The sequence below is a fragment of the Phyllostomus discolor genome, chromosome 9 (assembly GCF_004126475.2).
Source record: "Phyllostomus discolor isolate MPI-MPIP mPhyDis1 chromosome 9, mPhyDis1.pri.v3, whole genome shotgun sequence".
NCBI lineage: Eukaryota > Metazoa > Chordata > Mammalia > Chiroptera > Phyllostomidae > Phyllostomus > Phyllostomus discolor.
The window spans coordinates 14964413-14992129 of NC_040911.2; the positions used below are offsets into that span (position 1 = coordinate 14964413).

Sequence of the window (27717 nt, forward strand, 5' to 3'; positions counted from 1 at the left end):
CCTCCCCTGCGCATCAGTCTCCAAGCAGAAGGAAGCTGGACTATGATTCAAAAGATCCCCTTCAATTCCAATGATTTTTAGGTACTAGGAGGGGACAGCTGGATATCTCTGAAGCAATTTTGTCCTGCGAAATTCTGTCTTTCAGGTTCTAGAATTTAGGCTGCTCTCTGATAAATGGAATAAAAGCACCCAAGTGACCGAATAAAAAATGTTTTCTATGGCACTTGCCTTATTGACACCATTAACCGGTCAGACAGATTAATGATGATTTCAACTAGGGTAATTTTCCTGACAAAGTGACTGCTAATCTGAGGCAAGTGTTCAATCCACTACCTTTTAGAAAGCTATGGTGTTAGGGAGCTAAATAAACCTATAGGAGCACAATGAGGATCTCGGCTCAGAAACATGGAGCATATGTTCACTCTGGTGGAGAGCTAGAAAACACAAAAGGGTACAGGTAGAGAGTAGGTAGAAAATTACATTTGGTTGAGTTGGTTGTTGCCAAGAAATTAATACGAAATGAGAGTGTAGTAAGCAGAACATTGGTGCGTGTTTATAACGATTGGCCAGGGGATTTTTGCTGTTTAACAAGTGGAGGATGACGAGCAATGAAAACACTGTAGAATCAATGAATTGTAGGTCTCTGTGGAATCAAAGGTTTGTTGTAATCAGCGTCCCACGTAGAAAATAAGAAATCAAGTGTCTGGAACGTGCCAGGAAAGTATGGCGTTTAAACAGGGATCGTGGAGAAGCTGCAGTGATTGGAGTTGATGAAGACCACGTTATGTCCAGGGGAATGACTAGCCAATGGGATACGGGAACTGGTCTTTGGGCTTGGAAGACAAGAAAGATTTCAACAGATAATGATAGAATGACTTTAAAAGTAGGAAACAGTGGGCAGTTATAAAAACAAATGGCTCACACAAAAAATAGCAACCTATTGTTATGATTACTTGCCCCACTTTGGGCTTTATTGTCAGCCTTTCCATCCCGAGCCCCTCCATTCTGCCTACGTGCAGTGACTGGCTGACCCAGATGCTTTCCTTGAATTTTCCAATTAATTCTCATAGCAATTCCGAGAGCTACAACTGCTCTTCTCCTTGTCAATTATAGCAGAAAAATGTTATGCTTGTTTTTTTTTGCATAATTAAAAACACAAAGATCAACATTTGACCATTTCCAAATCCATCCATCTGGACTTAAGTGGCATATTTTAATCATTATAAATTGAAGAATATTCACCTTTTTTAGCCGTGGAGTAAGTTATCCAAACTGTATTTCAAAAGATAACTAGAGACAGTGAGGGGGAGGGATTAGAGGGTGAGAACCTGTTGTCAGAGATCAGGGCAGTACGATGAAGAAAACAGAATAAAGGGGACGTGACTCAGCTGTGGCCAGTGCAGACCCCACTGGGCTTGATGACTAGTGGCAGTGCTGGGAGACGGGGAGGGGTAAAGTTGGACTTGGTTGGTTTGTTTTGCTTAGTCAACAGAATAGGAGGAACTAACATAAAATGAAACAAAGGAGGGAAAATATATTTAAGGAGGAGACGGTGAGTATGATTTGGGGCAAGCTGAATTCGAGGTGCCTCCAGGAAATCCTGGTAGATACATTAGGACACCTGGGCAAGAATTATTACCTCCAGTGTTCACAACTGTGCACACTGAGATCCAAGGAACTTACGAGGCTTATCAGAAGGGCACTGAGTTCAGTGTTTGCAGAGATAAGACGAGAGCAAATTCCTGCTTCTTCATGGAAATGGACTATCTCAGGGAACATAGGCTACTTGTGTATGTGTATTTCTTTCCTTTCTCATTAAAGTCAGGTCAAATTACAAAAGGAACAGAAATTTTAAAAAGAGATACTTTAGTGGTATCTGTGAACCCAAAAGGAAAAGCCTTTGAGACCCAGCATGAGAGAAGCTATACTGTTCTTTCCAACTGTCACACTGTAGCATTTTGGACTAAACACCTTTCTGGCCCCCCAACCACTATTGTCCCTTTCATATCCCAGGGGGTTCCTAGAGATCATTGTGTGCTTACGGTCCTCACAAACTGGAGAGGCCAGCAGCCTCACACCTGAATTCCAGCTTCTCCCCACATGCTCTCTATGAGCACTGCAGGAGGCACTGGAAGACCTGGGACAGCCGTCTAGTCCAGTCTTCTCCAGAGATGAGTGATGACAGCCAGGGTGAGCTCAACCCTGTGGACCACTGGGGCCCAGCAGGGCACTTGCCGTTTTTCTCCGCCTCTCTCCCTTTCTTTCTCCCTCTCCCTCTCTACTTCCTCCATGCCACTACTGCCCCCAAACTGGCCCCTATGTGTAGATGCATAAAACAGGTAACATTTCTGTTGGCTGTCATACTTTACAGATGGTGAATATAGTCCCTATTCCAAATGAAAGAAGAAGCTGCCACATCCCAGAAGTCCCTGCCTACTAGTGGGTGTCTACTTTAGACTGATTATATGTAAGATGAGGTTTAATATGGAAGAAAAGATGCGGAACTCAGAACTCAGCCAAGTCAATGGACACTTAAAAAGACTTTAGCTGCCCTATGCAAACCTTCATCTATGGAAGAACATAATGATGACATTCTCTCCCTGTGTGAGAGGCAAGTCCAGTACATTTGTAAATAAGCATTCTTCTCTACAGGGTCTAGGAACTTGGCAATATAGGGTTTCTGCAAAGCAAAGTGGCTTGCACATGCCGGTCTCTTTGAATACCTTTGATTATAGAAATTCCAAAGGGCCAGGAGGAGAGAAACTCAGAGAATACCTAAGGAACAAAATGGAAAGATCCACTAAGAGAGCACCCTATCTTTCCAATTCCTTCCAAGTGAAATGTTTACAGAGTGGCTGTGCTTAATCTTAAATAAAATTTTCTAAACACTGAATGTGCTTATATTCAAATATACATGTTCAAATGTTGATAAACAATGACCTATGATGATGATACCTACCTCATGGGCATCTGACAAATACTACAAAATTCCATTTCAAACAATTTGGCAAACTAGATATGTTGTAAAAAAATTCTGCTGTCATAGCACACCTAAAATAGTGGATAAATTATTAAAAATCTCTCACTAAAAATTACCCATGAATATGCTAGCAGCAAAGTGAAGGAACTTGCATAGAGAGAAAGCAGACCCTGTGGAGTTGGTGTCTGTCTGAGAGAATTTACCCATAGACAGAAGTCTACAGCTAGGGGTTTTAGAAACCAACAGGAGAGAAGAGTAGGAAACAAGCTTTCGGATAAAGTAGGGTACAAGCTCCAATTAGAGCATCTTGCATAGCCAATACCCTGAAAGAGCAAGCCTCCGTGAATGAACTAGAACATGAAACTAGCCTCATGAGAGAAGTGGTGAATGGATGCACATGCCAGTCCCAGCCTTAGTTTAGCTGGAACAGGAAAAAAAAAGTCAACTCGTTTGAGTTGATATGTCAAAAAATGGCCGAAAAACAAATCTCATTGCACTTACTGGACTTTCCGATAACTGCTAGATATCAGTATGAGACTTGCATGGGCCAGATTACCCCTAACAAAACTTTTGCTTAATGTGGTCTCATTTGGTAAAGTAAATCTTCTCAGGAGGCTGTACCTGAAACTTTGGCCTCAGAAATCCCCTCAGATAAACTTCTAAGACTGGAGTCCACAATCCAGACTCATCCAGGTACTGGAGACAACAAGCTGCCAGGAGGGAGTCGGCAGGAACAAATCACAGAGCCGGACTCACAAAGACTCAGCTGTTAGACTGATCACATATGGAGCACAGAGCCGGTAGGCTCAATACATTTAAAGGAAGAGCAGGAGATATTATACAGCGTATTCTTATAAAAGAGATTGGAACTTATCTAATCTCTGTCTTAGCTTATAAATAAGCCCTTAAAGTCTTAAAATCATGGACGATATTAAGGGGAAGGTGTTGAGAGGTAAAAAACAATAGTAGATCACAGTCTTGAAACCAGACACGCACGCCTCACCTTTGCCTAGTCCATAATAATATATGTTAACAATATATATTATTGTTCCTGCATGACCTTTACAAATGCAAACTAATGTGACCCTAACAAAAGGGCAGTAGTATTTCCTCTGCAGTAAAAGGGAAAGCAGGGCTCAGAGAAGCTACGATCGCATCCTGTGCTCTCAGGAAACTGCCCGGGGCCTCGTGACGTCAGCGCCAGAGCTGAGGCCGCAGCTTAGCCCCGGGCTCCTCCGTACCGGGTTCCGCCAATGTGCGGCCTGCGGCTGGTCTCCGTTTATTACTTTGAAAATCAAGAAAATAACACTAGTAGCAGATTTTCACATGCTTGTCTCTTGTAAAGTTTTCTACAAATGACTTCATTTGATTGTGTAAACAATGATGCTTTTAAAAACCACACAGCTAAAGGAGACATACAGCCTCCATTTAGTAATGAGTGGTCGACACAGAGTGGATTCCAGGCTGTCTCCAAACTCCCTGGCCAAGATCTCCCTCTGCCAGGATCCCACATTGTACAGTGAGGAGTTGGAGTACTGGCCTGAATTTTACTGGTAGCACCTACCTGTTGTCCCCTTCCCGGGAGAAAAAGACCGTGAAGGTTTGAATGTTCCCTTTTGCTTCCGCGGGTGGGCGCCAGCTGAGACGAATGAACCGGCTGGAAACCAAGACGGGGACCACATCTCTGGGAGCGGAAGGAAGGATGCTGGAGCTCGGGATAGCTGGGGAGGAAGGAGAGGAGGCTGTCAGAGGGGCTGGTGCCATGGGTGGGCAATGGGCGGGGAAGCAAAGTGGACCCATCAGCAAACAGAATGATCCATTCACATAGATGCTAAAGGAAGAAGGAAAGACAAGGGAAAGCAGAGAAACTGTATATGGACTCAAAGGTACAATAGGATTCCATGGGGCTTATAAAAAGGGGGCTAATTAATAGCATAGATCTACTGCCTATTTTCCAGTTCCTATTGCTCATGAAACTGGTGGCAATAAGAAGAAATGTCCTATTTAAGCATGAAACAGGGAAACATAACCATGATCTTACATGTATTGACAAATGCCTCAGGTAACAAAGTAGTTGTTATAACACCTTATTCCACTCAAGAGTCTTTTTACACTGTTTTCAGTACAATTTGAGGGAGCTTTCTTACGCATTTTCTGAGACCACACAATATTTAAAGAAACCAACTAAAAATGATGGAAGCTAACAAAAAGTAGAAACAGTTCTCATGGGCTACCTGCTAGCAAGGAAAATGACAGGGAAAAATTCTAGAAGACATAAAGATATACAACTGCATTACGCTGGTAGAGTATCATTAAATTTATAGCCAAGTTTAACAGCTGTTATTCATAGGAACGACTCAATCATCCACAATTGGAAAACTGGCTTTTCAAACATTTGGGGTAGTTCTGATCTATAATAGAAGTTTTCTATTAAATGTGTGTGTGAATTCATAATTCATCTTTACTAAATAGCTCTGTTTTCTTCTTTGAAAAATGACTTTGTCATTTCAGATCCCCAAGTCCAGGGAACATGTGTTTCATCTTGACAGGTGATTTCTGGCCCCAAATCACAAGAACCCGTTTGCCTATATCATCTTATCTTCAAACTGGCCTCTGTAAGCTAATTTCCCCAGTTCTAAAAGGCACTCTCCTCCCTCGCATCCACGTTCTCAATGGGCTAGCTGCTGCGAACTAAACTCCTATTAGTTAGAAAGTCCGTCTGGGGCTAGGGGGCCACCTCATTTCCCAGTGAGTCTAGAAACATGGTCAATTCACAATGCATACCAGTTGTGCAGAGAAAGAGGCTTTGAAGAACTGCAGAAAGCTTCCATAGTTATTCCTGGCTCTGTAGATCCTTAGCCAACTTCTTTATAGCTAAAATGTCCCTTGCCTTCTTGATCAACACAGTATTTGAAATACATGGAAGACTGGCAGTGATTCAGTTAATCTTCCATGGCATAGTGGTGAGGGGAGGGTGAAAGATTGACACCTGGAGAAGTGGCCTCTCTTTCCAAAATACAGGTGGCATTAGCGTCCTAATGGACACCTCTCCTTGTGTGCACTGTGGGCAACCCACACTGGCCCATTGAAGTGAATGTATCCTCGCCCTCCCCCAACCCCACCTGCTTCTCCTGCAGAGCTGCTTAACTCCGCTGTGTCTCACTGTCCTCTGAACTGTCCAGTCCAGAAACCCCAACTGCATCTTCTATTCCTGACTCTCTCTCTCTCATGCACCCCTTCTAGGATTCTCCCTGCCTCTAGACACGTGGTAAATCAACTCCGCTTTATCCGCTGTCACGCTTACACCCACACCGTTATTCTCTCTCTCACCAGGACTGTCACCGTCTCCTCCAGCTCCCCTGCGTCCCCTTCCACTCGCCTCCCTCGTGTGCATTCTCTGTACAGCATCAGAGTCAGCTTGTAAAAGACACATCTGGTCACGCCACTCTAGTGTTTATTGTCCTTCCTGCCTTCTCTTTTCCTCAGGGAAACTCCAAGCCTCTCCATCTGCCCACCAGCCCGGCTCCTGTTTATCCCTTTTCTCGGTCTGGCTTCCTCCACACTGACGGCCTTAGAAGGAGATTGAGGTGCAAGTGCATGATTTAGAAAGTGACCTCAGGAAACACCAGTGGGGGGTGAGGAAGTGAGACAGCAGGGAGTAGGGGCTAGAAAAGGTGAGCTATCTGGAAGTCCTCGCTGCGGGAAACCGAAGGGAATCCCACTGGGACTCTGGGGGCCAGAGCAGCACAAGTCTGTATGACCCATCCCTGAGGGAAACAAGTCAGGGTGTTGATCTACCATCCTCTTCCATTAATTGAGGGTGACCCCAAGGGTGTTACCTTTCCTGTATTATAGCCTAGCAGGCTCCTACTGGCACAAAATTGCCACCTTTGGGCAGAGGCTAGCAGGGGCCCGCAGTAAGCAGCATTCATTGGCTCTACTCATTCAGCAACTGCTCATCGAGCACCTGTCCATGTCTGCCCTGCTTCTGGGCACAGAGGAGAGCGGTGCCCAGCAGATGAGGCCACTTTCCTGGGCAGCCTCCATGGGTGCTCCTGGCTTCTCAGCAGGCTCTCTGAGTGCGGAGCCGTGTGCAGTTCCCTAGGGCCTGGGCACCGGCGGCTTGCACTCACTCACTTAACTCCCTCCTCCCTCTTGACGTAGTTGCTCTTCCTTTGGCAAGACTGGCCCAAAGTATAAATAACTGCGAAATATGGATCTAACAGACACTAGTTGATATGTACAATATAGAAAGCATGTCTAAAAATCAATAAAGTAATAAAGCATCTTATTCTAAAATAGGATTCAACCTGACAAGTAAAAGAAATGTGCATTAAAATAAAATCTAGAAACATCTATCTGAATAAAGTCTCTAAGGAAAAAAAATCATCAGAGTAGCGAGAATTTAGAGAACATTAGTGCCGAGTTTAGGCCATGGAGCCACACTCCTTCGCCCTCTCAGCTGAAACAGCGCAGTCTTTTCAGAAGCCAATTTGGTAAACTTCTTTAACGTGAAAAATAGTCCAACAATTTTACCAAACATTCTCATAGCACATCTCCTCAAAATGCTATACCTATACATTTGGGGATTCTTACTGGACTTAAAAAAAGATTTTTTAAACCTAAAAGGCGATCAATGATGACTTTGAAAAATCTTCGGAGAATTTTCAAGGAGTTAGAAAAATAATTTTTATCAAATCCTTTCTGCCCCAAAGCACCTCACTCACAGACGGTAACACAAAAGCGAGGTAGCTTCGCCACCTGTGCAGGGGCTGCCAGCAGGGGGAGCAATGGGGCTCTTCCCACAGAAGCTCTGCTCTCGGGCTCTGGGTGTGTCTCCTCCCAGGGCCAGTCTGGACTCTGATGGCGCTGATAAAGCTCAGAATAGAATTAATCACGGACTCTTTACTTCAATTTAAACAGTTGTTATATGAAAAGGCAGGGACACATTTTTAACAAAGGAATGGCTTCTGACTTGATACAGGGAAATTAATTTTGTTCACACTAATCCTCTGTGCTTTCTCTAAACAGTAACTGGTCCTCACAGAAGGTCTCAATAAGGAACCAATCAGGACTTCTTTTCTTTGCTCCTGGAGGCCTAATCTCCAGTCTGTCCCTAATCTCTCTGGCCTGTTACTGTTGCCCTGGTTACAGCTTCTTTATCGGTTGTCATGGAGAAGAGGCGAATTTGCCAGACTATAACATAGTCTTTTTTTAAAGAACCTCTTTTTAAAAAATTTTATCAGAGCAAAAGGCAAGAAAAAATGGGTGATTTCTGAAGATAACAGAAATGCAAAGAATAGATTGTTTTGAAACTAAAAACTAGTAATAAAAACACTTTTATGGTGTCATCGAAAGAGCCTTGGTAACAATTACATTATTGGGTTAATTTTTCTATAAAGCCACATGCCCTCTAGATATCAGAGACTTTTGTTCTGTCAGATTTTTACTCCACGGCATTTATGGATATTAATTTTTCTCTACACTTATTAACAATGCCTGACCTCCACTCCTGTGAGGCATATGAAAGATAAAACATATTCATAAAAATCACAAAAATATTTCATTTGCATTAAACTTCAAACAACCAATACACTTTTTTTCTGCTGTTGCTCCTTACATTGTTAACTACAGCTATGCATGTTGCCACCAGATCAACTAGATGCTATATTTGCTGCATCTCCTTATTATCTTGAAGATTTAATAAACATGAAATATAAACAGATAACACCAGTGAAATGGCAGGAATATTTAATTGTCCTAAAAGCAAACATCTATTCATTTTCCTTTGCCATTTTTCCTTATTGGTGTCCCTTGACATTAAACTCTAGCTTTTAATGGTATAATGGGGGTGTAGATAAAATTTAAATTTTGGTTAAAGTTTTTGTCATTAAAAATGTAATTTCACAAGCTTGCCAAAAAGGAGCTTGACTGTATGTGATTGAAAATAACAAACAATAACATTTTTTTCTTTTTTTCCTCTAATTTTATTTTAATCATTGTTCAAGCACAGTTTTCTGTACTTTACAATAACATTTTTATAAAGCTGCACTTTATTTTCAAAATTCAAAGATTCATGGCTTTGGAGCAAGTGCATTAAGAACGTTAGTAAAACTAAGAAATGCTTAAGTTATACATTTTTTAAAAATAGTGATTTTATAACAGGGTGCAGCCAAGAGGGGGGCCCCAAATAAAGATTTGGAATGGGGTCCAGAACTCAAGGTGTCCAGGAAATATTAGGATGTCCTAACCCCGCCCCCCCCACAGGTGTGGGTTGGGGGAAGGGACAAATGGGGCAGGGCCATTGGGAGCTGTTTTGTACAGCAACAGCTTTGCAGCTAACCTCTGGTGTGGACATTTAACATATCTATAACCTTTAGCTGGTTACATAGATATGTTAAATAGCTATGGCCATCCTCTGAGCCAGGAGAATGGAAGTAACTTCCCCACCAAGATGTAACTGGGGGCAACGCCCCCAAGCTACAGCACCTGCATGAGATCTTGAAGATGACTGGTTCCAGGGCATGGGGCCATGCCTGCCCAGACTCACGATGGCAGCCCAGTGAAGCTGGAAGGATATGGGAGTGCTGGCAAGTGTGGTCAATTGTGGGAGGAGTCGGAAATGGGGCTGCAGAGGAAGATTGGCGTGGAGATTTAAACCCACACGTGGCAGCCATTGAAGGGAGAACCACGCGGTTTTGGCAGAGTGGAGACTCCCATGGCCATTATGCAGGGAGAACCATGAGGCTTTGCCAGAGTGGGGACTCCTGTGGCCATTGTGTGGAGAGGACCATGCAGCTGGGGCAGTGGAGAGAGAACCACTTGGTCTTTAGCAGAGTGGGGACTCCCGCAGCCCTGCGAGAGAGAATCACCATGCAGCTTTAGCAGAGAACCGCCACTCGGCTTTGGCAGAGTGGCGACCCCCTCCTTGCAGCCATTGTGCAGGGAGAACCACGTGGTTTTGCCAGAGTGGGGACCCCCACAGCTTTAGAAGGGGGAACCACCACCCGGCTTTAGCAGAGATCCTGGTGACACAGCTGATGGTGCCGGGAACCGAGGGAGGCCTACCAGCTGAGACGGATTACTGGAAAGAACGGGGGGCTGCCTGAGCCACGGACTTCTATTTCTGTTCCTGAGATATGGTACCCCAGACTGGGCAAGGGGGGCTGGAAGGACTGTGTGTGTTTGTGGGTGTTTTAAGGGACTTTGGGATTTTGATGAAGACATTAGGTCACTACTTTAAGTCTGTATAGCATTAAATAAACATTTCCTTTCCTTTTCACAAATCTTTGGCATTGAGAGACATCTTTCCTCTGGCGGCGGACATAACGAACCTGGGGGTTCCTTTCAGTAATAGTATATTGTCCCATGGCCCCCCTTGTTTGTTCTATAACAATTTGAAACTATATTTCATTTTAAATGGATATGAGATAGCCATTAATAAACTCTATTATATCACATTGAATCTTAACCTTTGTGTAAAATAATTTATTGGATTAGTATTTAAAATGAATAACAATATTTATTGACTGTCTATCAAGCTCCAACTGCTTTGCTTAAAGAATTACTTATTTTTAAACCATGTATTGTACCCTGAAAGAATAGGGAACTAAATTGTTAGATGATCACAGAGTTTGCGATAGTCTCTTACTTATAAATGAGTACCATTCTACATTTTTTGGTAGGGTAGTTATTTAGAAATCAGAACCCATTTTCTCACTAAACCATTTCTATTCTGTTTCCAGAAACCTAGTTAATTTACCACTTTATAAACAATCATAGTACTCACACTATGAAATTGGAGGAAATTTGTATGAATTTTCTTTGGTAAAATCAATTTTTGCATCCAATCACTAATCCATTCAATATTCACTGTGGGGGGGGGGGGATGGTTCCCATGTGTACGCACCGCAGGGAAGCCTGTTTTAGTCCATTTCCCAATCCGGGGCTGAAAGCTGCTCTTGTCATGCTCCCTGCCTGTGCCCCACCCTCACGAACCGGTGTCTTCTCACCTCCAGCATGGCTCCTACATTCCAGCTCCACTTTCTCAGTTGTCTTGAGTGGGGAAACCTGAGAAAAATCCAGTTGAAGGGCAGAGGGAGCTAGGCTTGAGGAATTCCAGTAGAAGACCGTTCTGCATGGCATGGGCCCAGCTCCCACTCGGAGATGCACAGGACCCACGCCCACGGACAGGTTCTCCCGTGGGGAATCAGGCCTGCAATGTACCTAGGCCGCCTTGAGACTCGCCTTTCCTAAAACTCCCTCAGCCTGAATTGAGACAGCAAGTGCTTACTGTAACTTCCTAAAATCCATGCTAAACCTTCCAAGGACAAGTGCAACTGGTTCAACTACTTTTCCCTTTTCATTTGCCAAGAACCTTCTTCTGTGATGTGATTAGCAGCATTGGCTCCTTTGTTTTCTGTAAAAGGTAACCACCTAAAGCAAACCTGTGCATAGTAAATGAGGACCATCATGTAATGTGCCAAGAAACCCAATAAAGGCCGATCACCAGGAGGGCTGCAGCTTTTGCTCCCCTTGAGAGAAAAGCCATGCTGTCCCTTTTCCTCCACCAGACTCGGTGGTCCGTGTGAATGTCTCTCCCCCATCCACAATGTGGCAGATTCCACAAATCGGGGTCCACATCAAATTCCCACAGGCTTCTGTTGCAGATGCGGTTCTTTGCTACCTCTCTGCTCTCCACACTGAACATGCGGGGCCCGTGAAGACCTCACACTTTCCCCTCTGCTACTTCCCTGGGCTGCAGCCTGAGCAGCGGCACCTCCCTCCAGCGGCCTTGCTGCCCGGCCCTTCACATTTCACTGTGGCTGTCGCCTCACTGACCCCCACCCTGGCCTGGGTGCCTCTGTTCTGGGCTTTCACAGGACCAGGGTAGGTGTCCCCTCGGGATGCTTACTACCTGCACTCTAATGCTCTGGGCTCTGTAAGAGGAAGAACCAGGTGGGCGCTCTTTACCACTTTAATCCCCAAACCCAGCACGGTGCATTTAGTCAAATCCCAGGCACCCAATACATTCTTGCAGTGTTAGCAAAATGAAAGGCTTCACAAATTTGTGAAATTACAATGATTAGGCTTTAACTAGGAAATTTCCTGTCACAACCCTCTAAAATGGGTATTTGAGAATATGTATGTGGAGAGCCCTGAGCTGTTATTGCAAGCTGGCTATACTAATAATTATTACTCAGCTAATAAATTACATGTGGATTTAAAAACTAAACTCAGGCAGGTTCTGAGAGAATGCAGGTATGTGGTGGCGAGAAGAATATTTCACTTAGGATTGAATGAAGAGAGGAAAATGTCCCAGAAATCCAACTATGCACTAAACGATACAGAAGCTGTGTTTAGATAGGAATAATTCCTGAGAAAAAGAATGCTTTCATTAAGAAAAGTTTAAGAAAGCCTGAAATGCTGGTTAGGCTTACTTGGGCATCCAGGAGGACAACCTGGGGATCTGTTACCAGAAGTCTGGTTCTTATGCTAAGACCATACATCACAGGGAATTACCTGGGCAAGGCAGTATGCTAAGAAGGATTGCCTATGCGCACACGTGATGATAAGATGAAAAACAAATTCTGGACAATATTATCATATCAGCAGAGGTAACTGTGTCTCTCAGAGTATGAAGTCCTTTCAAAAGACAAAATGAGAAGAAAAATAAACTGGTCAACCAATATATGTGTGAATGAATGCTTTTAGACTCAAATCTGTGTGTCGTATATATATATATGAAAGAACACATTGTGTGCTTTTAATGATTTATTTTCACTTTGTTTCTTTAGGAAAGTACTTCTTAAAGAGCTTAGCCAAGGTGGCACAAGGACCACAGGCAGCGTGGGAAGGAGGCGGCTAGTCCCTCTTTGAGCAAACAGATGGATGTGACTGGAGAACTGCAACTAAGAAGAGGCGGGTATTGCATCCCTTCTCTGATACCCCATGACTTGGAAAGTCATTTAGCTTCTCTTGAGCCTTACTTTCTACAGTAAAAACTGATCCAAAATATTTAACACACAGGGTAACAAGTTGCGATGAGGGATGGGTCTGACGGGCTTCCCACAGTAACTAACACATGATTTGCATTCAATGGACGGTTGTGGTTATCTGTCCCTCATTAAATGCAGAGAGCAGGTGGTCTGTCTTTGCTGGGCTGCTGTCCCGATGCCTGGCTGGAAACCCCGAAACCCCAGTGGACAGGCTTTGGCAAGAATTTGGGCTAAATCTGATGGGGGAAGTAAGTTAGGGACAAACACACGTACTTTACCCAAGAGCAGGACTTGGGCACCTCAATATTTCTCCCTATTTCCTTCATCAGGGGGCAGAGAAAACATCATCCTTTGTTTGTCCTTCTTGTCATCCCACATGTCTGCTCCTACTTTCTGGGCTCTTTCCTTTCTCTGTATTGTCTCACTAACCGTTGTAGCCTTGCCATCTGTCACGATCCCAAGGTCTCGCCAGGCCACCTTTAATCACCTCTCCCTCCCACGGGACTTCCTGGCCCCTCTCAGCAAACTGCAGGTGACTATGCTGCTACCCAGTCCCAGACCCCTTTGTTTCCATCCTTTCCCTTGAGCTCATATCTTTGAATTTCTCGTCATTGTTTATCGTTCTCCATGTCCAGGGACCCCAAACGTGTCATTTCAATCGTTCCCCTGTCATTAGAGCTTCCTCTAGGGAGACAGGCTGACAGGCTGTGACACCTCCTCTCCCATCCCTCGTGCGTCTGCATCATCGCTCACTTCATCCCAGCCATATGGTGCTTTGTCCCGGGTGGCCACGCAACCCTCTTGTGCGGTCTTGTGTGGCCGCGAAGAGCATCTAAAGAACACACGCATTGCTGACGCCGATCAGCAGGGCAGGCTGCAAGGAGCACTGCGTTTCTGCGCAGCTTTCTTCGGCAATAAGACACCACCAAAGTTCAAGAGCTGACAAGTTGCACTGTTGTAAAAGATAATGGAATGAGTGCTAGAGAGTCTTATTTATTTATTTGTCAGGTAACAGATTTTTTCCGGTCAGAAACTCAAATAAAGGTAAGCTGAAGATAATATAAATCAAGTAAAAAGAATGAAAGCTTTAAGCTACTCTCTTTAGGGATATGGGTACTTCTAAGAATCACTTTTACTGTTTCTGGATTCCAAGTGACAAAAAAAAAAAGTTCCAATCACATCAAGGGTTCAGTGAATTCTATTAATGGTGAACTTCCAACAACTCTGTCCGTGGGATTGAAAACAAAATGTAAACTTACTTATTTAAGGTTACAGTGTGAGTGTGGCTGTGGGAACGCTCATCGCCAAGGTAGGCTAGTTTCAGAAATGTCTCTGAGACTCAGTTTCCAAAAGGCAGGTTCACCCAGTGCCGTGTTTCTGTGCACAGGATGAGAACAGGTGTGCGAGGAGGCACCTGAGGCCAGGTATGCATCAGCAGCGCAGGGGAGTTTATTGAGCATCTGTGTGCAGTGCACTTGGCTCTAACCCCTAGCTACTCATCCTTAAATTTTATAGCCACCAAAACAAATTAAAGGGAAATAAAAATAAAAATGACATAAGAGGATATAAAACTAAGATAAATTATTCCTTGCTCCAATTAAGTTTGTATAAGTAGAGCCTGATGTCACTGCTTGAAGCCACTGCAAAGCAAAGGAGACATAGACTATATGAAAGATGCTTCCTTAGATCTTTGTTTCATTTTAAGTTTGTCCTTCTAGGCCTGTGTACATCGGGGAGGGTGGGGAGGGAGGGAGGAAGGAAGGAAGGGAGAAACAGAGAGAGGCAGAGACTAATTCCACCTTTTATAGGAAGGAAGATGCTGAACAGGGGGAACGTGAAACCACAGTTGAGTGATCACTCATGGAAGCTCAGCTTTTTTCTTTTCTTTTTTTTAATGTACTGCAGTGAAGAAAATGGTAGTGAAGCTGGAAACCATAGGAGAGGCTTGCTGGCTTGAACCTCGCACTCATACTGCAAACCCATTAAGTGGGCAAACAAAATAACTACCAGAGATGACTGATTAGGTAATAAAGCATTACATAATCATAAACTGTGGCCACGCATCAGATGCCGAGGGACAAGTTCTCCTGGGTCACTCTAAACAGAACTATATTAGTTCCTACAGGAGAGACAGGCTTTTGGAAATATTTTGTCCGATTTTCTTTAAAAAAATCATTAAACGTGTTGATTTAAATGATGACCCATGTCAATTTACATTATAGTTGGTAAATTCATAGAATAATTCAAAATCTAACATAAGGCCTGTGGAATTTTGAAATATAGGATACAGGCGTTCATCTACCATAATCAATGCATCTATTTTAAGCTTAATTCCTGGTTGCTATTACAGGTAAAGAAAAAGATATGCTTTCCTTGTGTTCACGTGTTCACCCTGCTCAAGGAAGAGATACGGTGTATGGCATTGTTTTTATGGAATGGGAAGAATCCTGGGAGACAATTAAGAGATGTGCTATATCCCACATTTCAGTTAGTAGCTGGGCAAGTATCTTCCAGGGTGCAGATAAGTCAGTGTCTAAGCTCACGAGCGCCCGGGTTCTATCTTGTTAGGTAGCAACAATATCTTCCATCTCTATCTCTTTTCTCTTTTCTACTTGATTCTTTTTCTCTGAAATTCATCCATATTCTTTTTTTTTTTTACATACAAATTAGACACAGAGTTTGGAAACTGAGGCAGCCTCACTATCCAGTTCAGGAGTAAGAGATGGCTTTAGAGTTACTATGATACAGAAACATTTGGAATGAGGAGGTTAAAACAATGGAATTCTATGCCAGGCTCACAACTGATCACATGACCTTATCATAATACCTACTATTGCTATACTTTTTCTAGTGTCTAAACATTCCTATTCTTTTACGCGACCACACAGACACAAAATACAGCAGATGATACCCATAAAGTGCTTTGAGTTCAGTTAAAGAGAGGGTCTAAAAACAGAGAGAAAAATAAATGGCACCAGCCTCTGCCTTGGCCAATCTTGATAAGCATCAGCTGTTTCTATTTTAAGCAAAACCATGGATTGTCCTTGCATAGGAACCCTCAATAGTGTTACCGTGAAATGTAACACTAAAAATATCTACAAACTTTACCGAAGAAGAGGCAGCTCTGGCAGCAGTTGAGAGTTCAAGGGCTTCCTGGGTTTCAGCCAGGCTCTGTCACTTCCTCTCTGTGTGAGACGGGATGAGATGCTTAAACTTTCCCTGCACTACCGCAAAGAGGGTGAGACAAAACAGTAGTCCAGGATGTAGTGTACAGAAATGAATGTTTAAAAAAAAAAGAAAGGCAAGAAAAACCTGGAAACTGCTCCAGAAAGATAAAGGGGAATTATATTATGCTATTGAAGGGGGAGACAGTTCTGTGAATATGACAAAAACAAAATCCATGAAGAAAAATATTTGAAATAGGACTGCATTCAAAGCAGAGTTTCTGTATGGAAAAGTGTGATAAATGGAACTGAAATACAGGGTCTGGCACAAATAACGCCCCTCTTTTATTACAAACACTTTTATTACAAGATCATAAGCATGTAATTCTGTAACATAGCACTATCACACTCAAGCACACCATATGACATTTTAGGTAAAAAATGTTCAAATTAAAACTATAAATTATTATAAGCATAGTATTACCCTACCAACCACACTCAAGCAGGCCTTACTTCTGCCAGACCCTGCATATATGACAAACTGAGACAATATTTATAATAATACTGCAAAGGGTTAACTTTCCTAATATGTAAACAGATGTAACAAATCAATTATTGTAATCAAGCAAAGAAGATAGAAAGGCTGAGTTATAAACATGAGAAAGCAGTTTCAGTATATGCAACTTTATTTCTGATAAATTTGTAAATTCCTGCTGTTATAGCCTTTTCAGAGTAATAATTCCCCCAGAAAGAATGATTTCACTACACTAAATGTCAACATAAAAATACAAAGTACTGGGGCCTTTGCCTTCAAGAATGCAAAAAACTGTGTCACCCTTCAAATGAAAAGGAAGCCAACAGTCTCACACCTTTTGTTATGTAAAGTAAAGACTAAGTGATGTCCTATATTCACAAGTATGTCCGTTGACAAGATAAAAAAAATGACCTGTGTAGAGTTCAGAGCTCTATGTCATACTTGGGGAAGCATCTTTAAATTACTAACATGCAGCGTGGGATTCTGAAGCTACTTTATAATGAGCATGAAGCTATGGTTTTGGAAGTTAATGAGCTCTGGCCTCCAGTGTTCTCCTGAATATGGTTATGTCTGCAGAGATCACAATATGATATTTAAATATTTCAATAAATTCACTTCAGGGTGACTAGAAGGTAAAACAAACAAATAAACAAAACCCAAGATGAATTAAAGGACATGCTTTGTGGCGAACTCTCTCTGAGCAGTGAACCTGTGCTCTAAAAGGAGGAGGCCCTCCCACACAGGCAGCTCTGCACGGGCGATACTCTCTTCTGCAGCTATCTTGGTGTATAGTAAAGAATTAACAGAAAATGTGATACAATCATGCTAGATCTCAGTCATAGAGCGGAATGCAGCCATTACTAAGAGAGGGCAGGAGGCAAAAAGTAGGCTATATTCAGTAACTTGCTTCCTAAAAAAAAAAATTTTGGAAAGGAAAAACAGTAACTCCACGGTAAAACCCTGGCAGACTTGAGCTACTTAACCAGGTGGTGAAGGTTATCATCCCCGGTGATATGTGGCTATCACACATCCCGGAAATGGTGTGATGAGAAGGGCACTTGACCTCTGTGGTATTCTCCCCCAAACCATTAACCCCAATCTAAACCATAAAAAAGCTACGGACAAACACAGACTGGGGGATAGTCTACAGGACAACCAGCCAACACTCTTCAAGATGGTCAAGATCGAGAAAGACAAGGAAAGACAGTGGAAATGGTCACACAAAAAGGAGGCTGGTGAGGTGTGATGGCTAACCCAGGTAGTACAGCACAGTAGATCCTGAGACAGAAAAATGGTATTAATGAAAAAAAAAAAAAATGGTGAAATCCAAGTAAAGTCTAGAGTGTAGTTCATAGTAACGCACCAGTGTTGGTTTCTTAGTTTTGGCAAACGCACCGTGATAATGGAGGGTGTTAACAGGAGAGCACACTGCTACAGAGCAGCTCTGTACCATCTTCATGACTTTTCTGTGTATCCGAAATCATTCCGAAACAAGAATAGTTTATTTGGAAAAAGGGGGAGGAGCTGTTGCTCTAGTTATAGCTGATAGATCAACCATATTGCTTCTAGCTCTTTTGTTATTAAAGCTGAAAGTAGTCTTCTTGATAGTAAGTGATAAGGGGTTGTGTATCTATTAGTAGTGTACCATTTCATTCTGAGTGAAGATTCAGAAAAAAAGGAACCGTACCATGTGTTAGGATTCTTGGTGTGGTCACAGCTAACATCTGTCAGCAAGTGTGAACAGAGGAATTGTGGGGGGTTGCAAAGGCTGTGCACTGCCCTGACTCCCAAACACACACCTGAGAGAAAGCATTCAGACGGCAGCCATCTCATCTGGGAAGTGTCATCCCGCCCAGAGCATTTATGATTCATGCTGATGCTTCTGTATCACCTACTGCCAGTCTAGCTGTGTGTTCACTTTGTATTTCATCATAGGGAGTAATGCCCTGGATTCCAACTAGATTCTTATTTCATTCTAGTTTTCAACTTTCATAGGAACTAATAGCTAGCAAAATTAAAGGTGACAGGATGGAAAGACAGTTTTGCTGAGGTTGGCATGATGAATTCCCAGACAGCGTGGACCAGGATAGTCACCAAAGTTGTTCGTAACCTGGGGACTCATGGGCAAGGGGCTGGACATGTGGGGTGCACTTGGTTTTATAGCATATGATCATACCTTGGGTGACACGTTGTTCTAGGTGCTGCCCTGAGAAAGACCAGAAATGCCATTAAAAGTAGTAAGAAAATGATAAGTAATAATAATCAGGCCAATAAAATTAAAAAATTTGGGGTGGGAAGCTTCACCTTTTGTAAATGCCTAACTATGAAGAGGAGGAAAAAGTAATGAGGAGAACAATTTGCCCAGGGAAGTCTAGAAAGCAGAGTAAAATTGACTGAAGGGAATATTTACATACCAATGGCTCAGAGGAAAGCATCGAGTAACCAGAAGAATCCACACATGCAGGCAGTTAAAATAGTGTTTCTAACAACTTACATTTCACGAGTCACGCTGGTCCAGGTCAGAAAGTCACCGATCACTAAAATCTAGGATGAACTTTCATGTAAGTGAATGTACCCTCTAAGTATGGCAATTTATGATTCCAGCAAATCTGTACACCCATTTTAGTTAACAATTTCTATTTCTTTCTCTTCTAAGACTTTTCCTCACCTCTGACTAATAGCAGTTATGATAAATAATTTTGAAACACTGGCTTTCCCCTACCCTCCACTTCACGCATATTGGCTCAGACACATTGCCTAGTTTTCGATGTTTTGTTTTGTTTTTCTGAAGGATACCTACCCACACAAGCTCTTATTTTCTTACTTTTTCCTTTCTTGTTTTAAAATCACTATTTTTAACCCATCGAAACCAAAACATGTAAGTCACAGTCACTTTCGTTACATTTGTTTCCATAACAACCCAGGCTAAGGGAAGCTATACTGCCCTGTGTGCTGTGGATCAGGTGGTTGGGCCTCCTTCCACTGAACGAATGGTCGCTGGTTTGATTCCCTGTCAAGGCACATGCCTGGGCTGTGGATTCAGCCCCTGGCCCAGGCAGGTACGAGAGGCAATGGATCGATGTTTCTCTCTCACATCAATGTTTCTCTCCCTCTATTTCTCCCTCCCTTCCCCTCGCTCTCAAAATAAATAAATAAAATCTTTTTAAAAAGAAAGAAATCTATACTTACTAACTCAGTAACTGACAAGCCTGGCAGGTTTCTTTTTTTCTAATGGAGGTTTCACCAGGGACCATGCTGTATCAGCATTTGACTGACCTGCGTATTATCAATCGAAAAATTTGGGGATGTGTGTTAACAATCTCATAAGTTATCTTAATGACTTATTAGGAATATTCCTGTGCTGTTTTCACTCAGAATTTATTATCTGCTACGATATATATTTAGAACTCATGCTAAAACAATCACCTCTAAATTTTGAGTACATCCTTGGGCTACAGGATTCTGGGATTTGCTGGATAAATCAATGGCCACATTTCATATCCTTCTTGGTTTTATGTATTTTGATGAAATTCTCTTCTCTGGCCTTGGCTTTTCAGTGTTAAAACAACCTAAACCCCTTTATAATCACACACTGACATTTTCTCTTCCTTTTCCCTTAGTACATGTTAATCTTGATATGAAAATCCATTCTCCCCTCTTGATTATTACTAATAGTTCCCCTTCTTAAATATATCTACCTTGCTCTCCTTTTTTTAAGAAAGCTGAGTGGCCTACAGTTGTTAAATATAAACATGTCATTATTTTTATAATGATAAAGAAAACTCATCTACTAAATCCTTCCTATTGACCTGGGCATATTATTGATCTCTTTGAATTCTGCTGTATTGGGCATGTATTTATGACCAGGACACCTTCAACAATTCTCCCCAACCCATTCTGAATTCTGGTTCCAGCTTCTTCTCATAAAAATGCCACCCATATGGAATAGACATGCAAAAATATGGCAAGATAATTTCTGTGAAAGAATTCATTTTCGCCTCTACCAAACTAATCTGGGTCGAGACTGAGCCATGCAGATAAAAGCTGGTTTAATTCAGACTTTAGCATATGTTTTTCCAATATATATTTTAAAACTGAGCAAATCTGTCGCACCCAGACAAGAACAGTTTTATATATAGAAAGCTTCTTTGAACAATCTGAAAGGGATAAAAAGACATAAAACCTTTTATTCGTCTGAATTATGGTCTGGCTTCTTAGACTAAAAGTTACCTTAAAACAAGGTACATATTTAATTCATGCATTTATCCATTCATTCATCTATTCATCTGAGAGTTTATTCATTCAAAATATTTTGCTAAGCACCTTCTATACCAGGCACCGTTCTAGGTGATGAGAATGCAGTAAACAAGATAACAACCTGCCTTATGGGAGTTCATGTCCTGCATTTGTATCTGTGTTGGGGATTGATTAATGTGGTAAACAGAGTAGAAGCTTTAGTGATCACAGGATGGGGTGACTTGGGCATTATTTGACATGCTTTTGACCTATAGGAAAAAAGCAAGTCACATCTGAGAATGAAAGGCAATACAGGGCAGTAGTTAATTATAGATTCCAGAGCCAAACTGCGTCTGCCACATACCATGTAAGTCGCTTTATACTCTGGCCTCAGTTTGCTCCCGGATACACTGTGGGTGGTGATAGAATGCTGTTACCTAGCCCCCAAAGCTGTCTTGATGGGCAACTGAGTGAAATTTTGTCTAAAACACGTGCTAGGATGCTTGAGTCATAAGCACACCATAAGCTTCTGTTAAATAAAGGAGATGTCCAAGAGAAAAAAACAACCACAACTAGGAATTAAATCGTGAGTCGGTGCCCATTAATTCCAGTGTCAGCAGTGCACTGCATGGGACAAACACTTTAGTTGTCCTTTGATCCTATTTCCTGATGTCAAAGACAAATACAAACACAAAAATTCCCACTGACTCTTTTCACTCAGGTGAAGGGAGTCCAAATGGACCCCAGAAGAACGTTGCATAATTAAACATAAATTAAAAATAAACATATAAAAATAAATTTAAAATTTAGAAATTAAAAAGCACTCTGTTGCTTTTTGCCCTGTAAGTTGCGAGGCCCAGGAGAGTGGTTTAGACTGAAAAAAAAAAAAGATACCGACTCTGGCCAGCAGTGGTTTATTTTTATGAGAAATTGTATTACCACTGATATTTGAATCACCCCTATGTACCATCCCTATTGTGCAAATCAGTCCATGCACAGTTAGTGGGTCCTACTATAATTTTGCATCATGAGAGGCATTGGGTAGTTCAGAGATGCCCCCAAAGGTGAAATGGCAGAGAATGTCTATGCACCTAAGCTCTTGGTTGCAATGTTACCATAGAGTGCGCACAAGCACAGGGAATATTACAGCCAACCTCTACTGACACCCTCTGTGGCTGCCTTCTTGGTAGTAGAAAATGAATATTAAGGGCTGGGTGTTGTGTACTTGTCATGAAAACATATGATAGATAGAAGAGAAGGGGGTTAAGATTATTAAAAGTCATATTTCTCAGGTGGAAATTATTGATGCGTCTGCAGTATTTAGGAGCTTGTCAGAATTGCGGTTTTATTTTGCTGTAAACCCACATGAATATTGTTAGTGTCATCTTTAAAATATTCACTAATTCAATGACAGGATTGTAAATTCTTTTCAGTCTAGAAGGTATAAAGCCACCTGTTACTCCGAAAACCCAAACAGCCTGTACTTAGTACATGATAAGATTAAGAAAGTGATTACTGTATGAATCACAGATGCTAATTTGCTGGCATAAATGTAGAATGATATATTGTACAATCCTGGCAATTATGTCAGAAATCAGTCAGGAGTAATTCATTAACACCTTTTCTTCAGAAGAAAAAGAGAAAGCTGACATCTGTAACTAATATTATGATCTATGTTATTTTATATTATGTTTTTTTTTTATTTTATGAACAGTAGGCAACCATAAGATAATCGAATAGCTAATTATTAAAGTACTCCGGTTTTTTAATTCAGCCACTCGTCAAGAATGTGGATTCATTTAGTAAATTACAGGTCTCATCTACTGGTGAGGAGGAAGGAAGTTGACAGTGTCAGAGAGACACATTAACTCTTTCAGGGCCCGATGCAGCCTCCACCATTATGCCTGATTCTGTGCAAGAGCTGTGGTCCAAGAATTTCATCTAAAAACCAAAGCAATATCAATCAATCAAGTTCTAAATACACTAACAACCACGTTGTTTAAAATGTGCTTAAGTGTCATATGCTGCTTAAACTATTCTGAAATATTGTTTATGAATTTACTTAAAGATGTATTTATGTACTTAAATATATTAGTAAAGAATTATTTATTTCAGGAGCCCTCTATCAAACAACTGTGAACATATCCTAAGGAGACCGAAGTGACCTGAGGTGACTGCACTTCTTCTGAGCGCGGTGGGACTTCTGGTCAGCAGAGCAGGGCCCAATGGATGAGACAGGCACTCCCTTACACTACACGGCCAAGGTGATGAAGTGTCACTCTCATGGCTAGGTAGCAGCTTATAAAGCTCTGCCTTAGCAGACTGAAAGGGGAACTTCCGCTGGTCTGGGGGAGGTGTGCTGCCATGCTGTAAACTGCCTATGGAGTGGGCCACGTGGCGGGGCACTGCGAGTGGCCTCTGTGATCTGAAGGTGGCCATCCGGTCATGGCCAGTGAGAACATGGGACCTCAGTCCTGACCAACATCGGGGTCGTACCCTGATCAGACCCTGAGGCGGAGAACTCAACAAAGCTATGCTTGAACTCCTGACCCACGGAAACGGCAAGATGATGAATATATATCATGTAAGTTGCTACGTTTGTGGTAATTTGTTATTCAGCGATAGAAAACTGATGTAGGTGAATATGAGAACATTCCAGAAGATCAGGTACTACTCTCATCTTCCTAGGAAAGTAGAAGCTATCCAGCCCAGAAAAGAAAATCTCAATTGTCTTCAGAATGGCCCTTTGAATCCTGAACATTCAGTGTATATCATGGTTATTATCAATTCATATTGAAGCAATAGGAAGCTTTTGTTTATATGCACGAAAGATTTAATATTATTAGAGACAAGGGAAATCTATGGTAATTCTCCAAATAGTGTTTAAGTGAGGCATAAACCTCACTTTTTAAAAATGACTTGTCAGAAATAAGGTATTGTTTCTGTTCAACAACCTGTACCCATTGAAATACATAATTCGATGAGTTCTGACAGATGTGCAAAGCTGTAAGATTACCGCCATAGTCAGGAAACAAACCTATCCACCAACTCCACGAGTTTCCTCGTGTCCCTTTGCAGCTGTCTGCCTGCCACCAGCAATGCAACCTGTGGTCTGCTCTCTGTCACTCCGGATTCAGGAGTCAGTGTGCACTCTCTAGAAGTTCATATGTGAACTCATATGTATGTACTTTCTGAGTCTTGCTTCTTTCACTGGGTATAATGTGGGTCCTCTAAACTTTGTTGTCATGTCGTAAGACTGAAAAAGCATTACGTTTAAAATTCAGTGTCTTAGAAATCCCCCTGTTGACATAATGACTACACCTTACAGTGGGGGAATGACAAGTGCCATCTCTGCTCACCAAACACACCCGTGTGTATTATAGGGACTTTGCTCTTTATAAGATTATGATATTCATCATACCTAGTGCTTATGTTTGTTTTACAACCATAGAGATTTCAGGGGTTTTTTTTGCTCAAAATAAACAAATCGCAGATCACATCTGTAAGAGGAAAATCTTTTGAAAATATGGTCAGAATGACTACTTCATGACTCTCAGTAATTAACTGACATCACATACTGGAGAAATCAGGAAGAAAAATGCCCACACATAGCCTTTCTATTTCATCAACAGAGATTGCTGTCTCTACCTCTGTCTTAGCATCAGGCCAGCCTGAGCTGCAGGATTTGGGTGATACCTCCCATAACCAATTAGTCCAGTACAAAACTGGTATAAAAAAACACAGCTTAAAGATTGAGCACATTTCAATCACCCTCGAGGGTTCCTCTAGGAAATAAAAGACCATTGTTCTATTCAGCTATCTTTGAATTGTTGAACATTGTGTTCTTCCCCCATTCATGTAAACTAGAGAGAAAGGAAGAAAGGAAGGAAGAAAGGAAGGAAAGAAGGAAGGAAGGAAGGAAGGAAGGAAGGAAGGAAGGAAGGAAGGAAGGAAGGAAGGAAGGAAGAAAGAAAGAAAGAAAGAAAGAAAGAAAGAAAGAAAGAAAGAAAGAAAGAAAGAAAAAGAAAAAGAAATAAAGAAAGAAAAGTATAAGAGACTTGAAAACATCTTGGGGAGAAAAGAAAACCAGAAAGCCTTCCCAAACTGGGAGCAGCTCTGAGCCCTAAGTGGCAGTGCGCCCGACTGTCACGACAGAAGAGGAAGACATGCAGAGACAGTCATAAAAATAATTCCTACAACCCAGGAGAATTCTATCCAGACTCCGAATCAGGGATGTAAGAAGCAAAATGACATCCTGCATTATCTTTTGTTCATAAAATAAAGATGAGATTTTAGCTAGTATTCTAGCCCTATGATCCCTAATCTCCAGACTCTAATGAAAATGTATTTGTATGATGAATTCTGACTCTTCAAGTTCTTATTTGATCTCTCCCCCAACCCTCATCTTTTGGGCTTAAGGTTGCCAGGTTACCTCACCTTTGGAAGGAGCCGCCCCCAAATTTCCCGCTACCACTGCAGTTCAGCTCTGGGAACAGAGAGACGGCCATCGTTTTTGCTTCCGTCATTCCAATGTGCTGCTCCAATGAAGCAGAGGTTCAGGGAGCATGCCTGGTGAACAGGTTTGGAGAATCCATTACACAGATGCATTCTCAACAAGCAAAAACAAATGAATGTGAATTCCAGAAATTATGGTTTCCTGGTATTGTTTTCCTTGTTAGAAATGAGGCCCAAACACAGAACTACAAACAATTTAGAACTAATGCCCCAGAGGGACTCTGACAGGTGACAACAGTGGCCACACTGGCATAAGGAGGAGGCATAGACTGCCAGGGAGTGGGAAGCAGAATTTCCAGTTTTGCCTTTGATGTTTATAAATGACACCTGAGTTGCTGATGGAGGATGCCACTCTGTCTTTTGCAAGCACAATCTCCAGCTACAGACTCAGATACTGAGTTCACTGTGTTTTTCCTTTGAAATCTCTAACTAAACACACAAAAGAAATCACTGTAAGGAAATAATACTCTGACAAACATTGAAAAAAATTTCTTTTAACTACAATCTTCTCTCCCCAGAATCAAACTCCGAATGCAGAGATAAGCCATTCATTGGGCCCTTAGTTCTAATCTCCCAACAGGCTAAATGAAATCCAGGTCCATGTATGAGAAAATGTGTCACTCACTGTAGCTCTGTGAGTCCCTGTGTCTACAATGACCTGCAGATGAATCTTGTTCATATTTAAGAACAGTATGATGCCCTAGTAATGTGTCATTCTTGAAAAGCATGCATGTATATTATTTATATATGTTTATGCTTTCTGATTGAGATACTAACTTATAAGCAAACAAGGCCCAAAACCTCCTTCACACTCAGCCTATAAATGCTACTTCATTATTATTTGACTAAATAAAGCTTAGATTATATAAAATTATAATTAAAATAGAAAAGTCACTGCTAAATGACTATAATTAAAGGTAAGTCCTCCTTTATTGGGATTGACAACCCATAAAGATATTTAATATATCTCTGCCTCATCAACACAAATTCTGGTGTTCTAACGATCCTGTAGTGCAGAAAAATGTCATTCACCGTACACACATCTTTAAAAAGCAGACACTCTAAAGACAGAATCAGCCTTAACATGTCTTTTCGCACAGCATGAGTATGACTGGCTGACAGTCAATAATTTTATATAGCTCCTACCTAGCACCCTACCCGACTCCATTCACCTACTCGGTACTTCATAAAAATGGTCTCTGGTTCTCTGACATTATTCATGGCTTTCCCTCGCAACAACTCTTTTCATCCAACTCATATTTGTTACTGATTTCAGCATCTGATCTCTAAATCTTATTCTCTGTATGACCTCCCCCAGCTCTTCACCACTGGGGTTATGGCTTCATCCCTGGCCTTGACCCTTGGCTTTATCTAGACTCCTCTTGATTGAGTGGCTTCCTGTCTGAGGAGTTTTGGACACTGGTAGACAAATCTTTTAAGACAGTGGTTTTCAAACCAAAGTGCCCTTCTGCTCACTGTTCAGCGGGAAGGAAGAGACTGAAGTTGAGTTATAGCTAATGTACCAGGAATTGCTTTCTCTCTCATCTCTCCCACAATGTTTATTAAATCTGTGCGGCCTGTGAAAGGGGGGATGATCCTATTGAGTGGTGGATGAGAATCCTGGAGAAGGGATGATATCCCCAGGGAAGGGGTGAGACATATATATGCGGCTCCAGGAAAGTATCTCAGAACAGAAGGGGCGAAGAGTCTGTTACACAGAGGATTCAGCCCAACGCTGGGAACTCATTGCTGAATCCTATAGATAGGGTTCTCAACAAACGAGAAGGAAAACAACTAAAATAGTACTTGGATTTTGCACTAAAATCTATGGGATATTGTGAATTTACAGCAAGTGCATTAAATTCAGTCATATTAGTGTGGATGATTTTTATATCTGGACTGGCTTGGAGGCCCAGCTGATCTTTCTGGGAGACTCCTGGCATCAACAAGACTGGTGAGGACACCTGCACTTTGGCACAGTCTCTGGCAGGTGTGGTGGCTGACACCATAGCATCATCCAGTTCAGAAAGCAGGATATTTAGTGGATGGAAGTCAGTATCTCCTTAATAGAAGGCAAGTCCTGTACCTTGCTTGGCTGCTGGTAAAACAGGCTCTGATGGGAGTCTTACTCATTGTTTAATTACTCCAGCTCAAACAGTTCTGGGTAAATGCCTGACTTGGTTAAGCCTAGGACTGGGATGCCTCCCTACGGTGCAGGCACGCATGGCTTGTGAACATCTCCACAAGATTTCTCCCAGACCCATTAAAGGAAATGAAGTATCACATAAA

General features: G+C 41.9%; 1 protein-coding gene across 1 annotated transcript in view; it reads right to left on the minus strand.

The window, feature by feature from the left end:
* The window catches only part of DCC (DCC netrin 1 receptor), a 1018954-nt gene that overhangs the window by 304018 nt on the left and 687219 nt on the right, over nt 1-27717 (minus strand). Inside the window, exon 8 of the mRNA XM_036010199.1 lies at nt 4545-4701. Coding sequence (XP_035866092.1) covers nt 4545-4701 — 157 coding nt within the window. The remainder of the gene's footprint in view (nt 1-4544; nt 4702-27717) is intronic.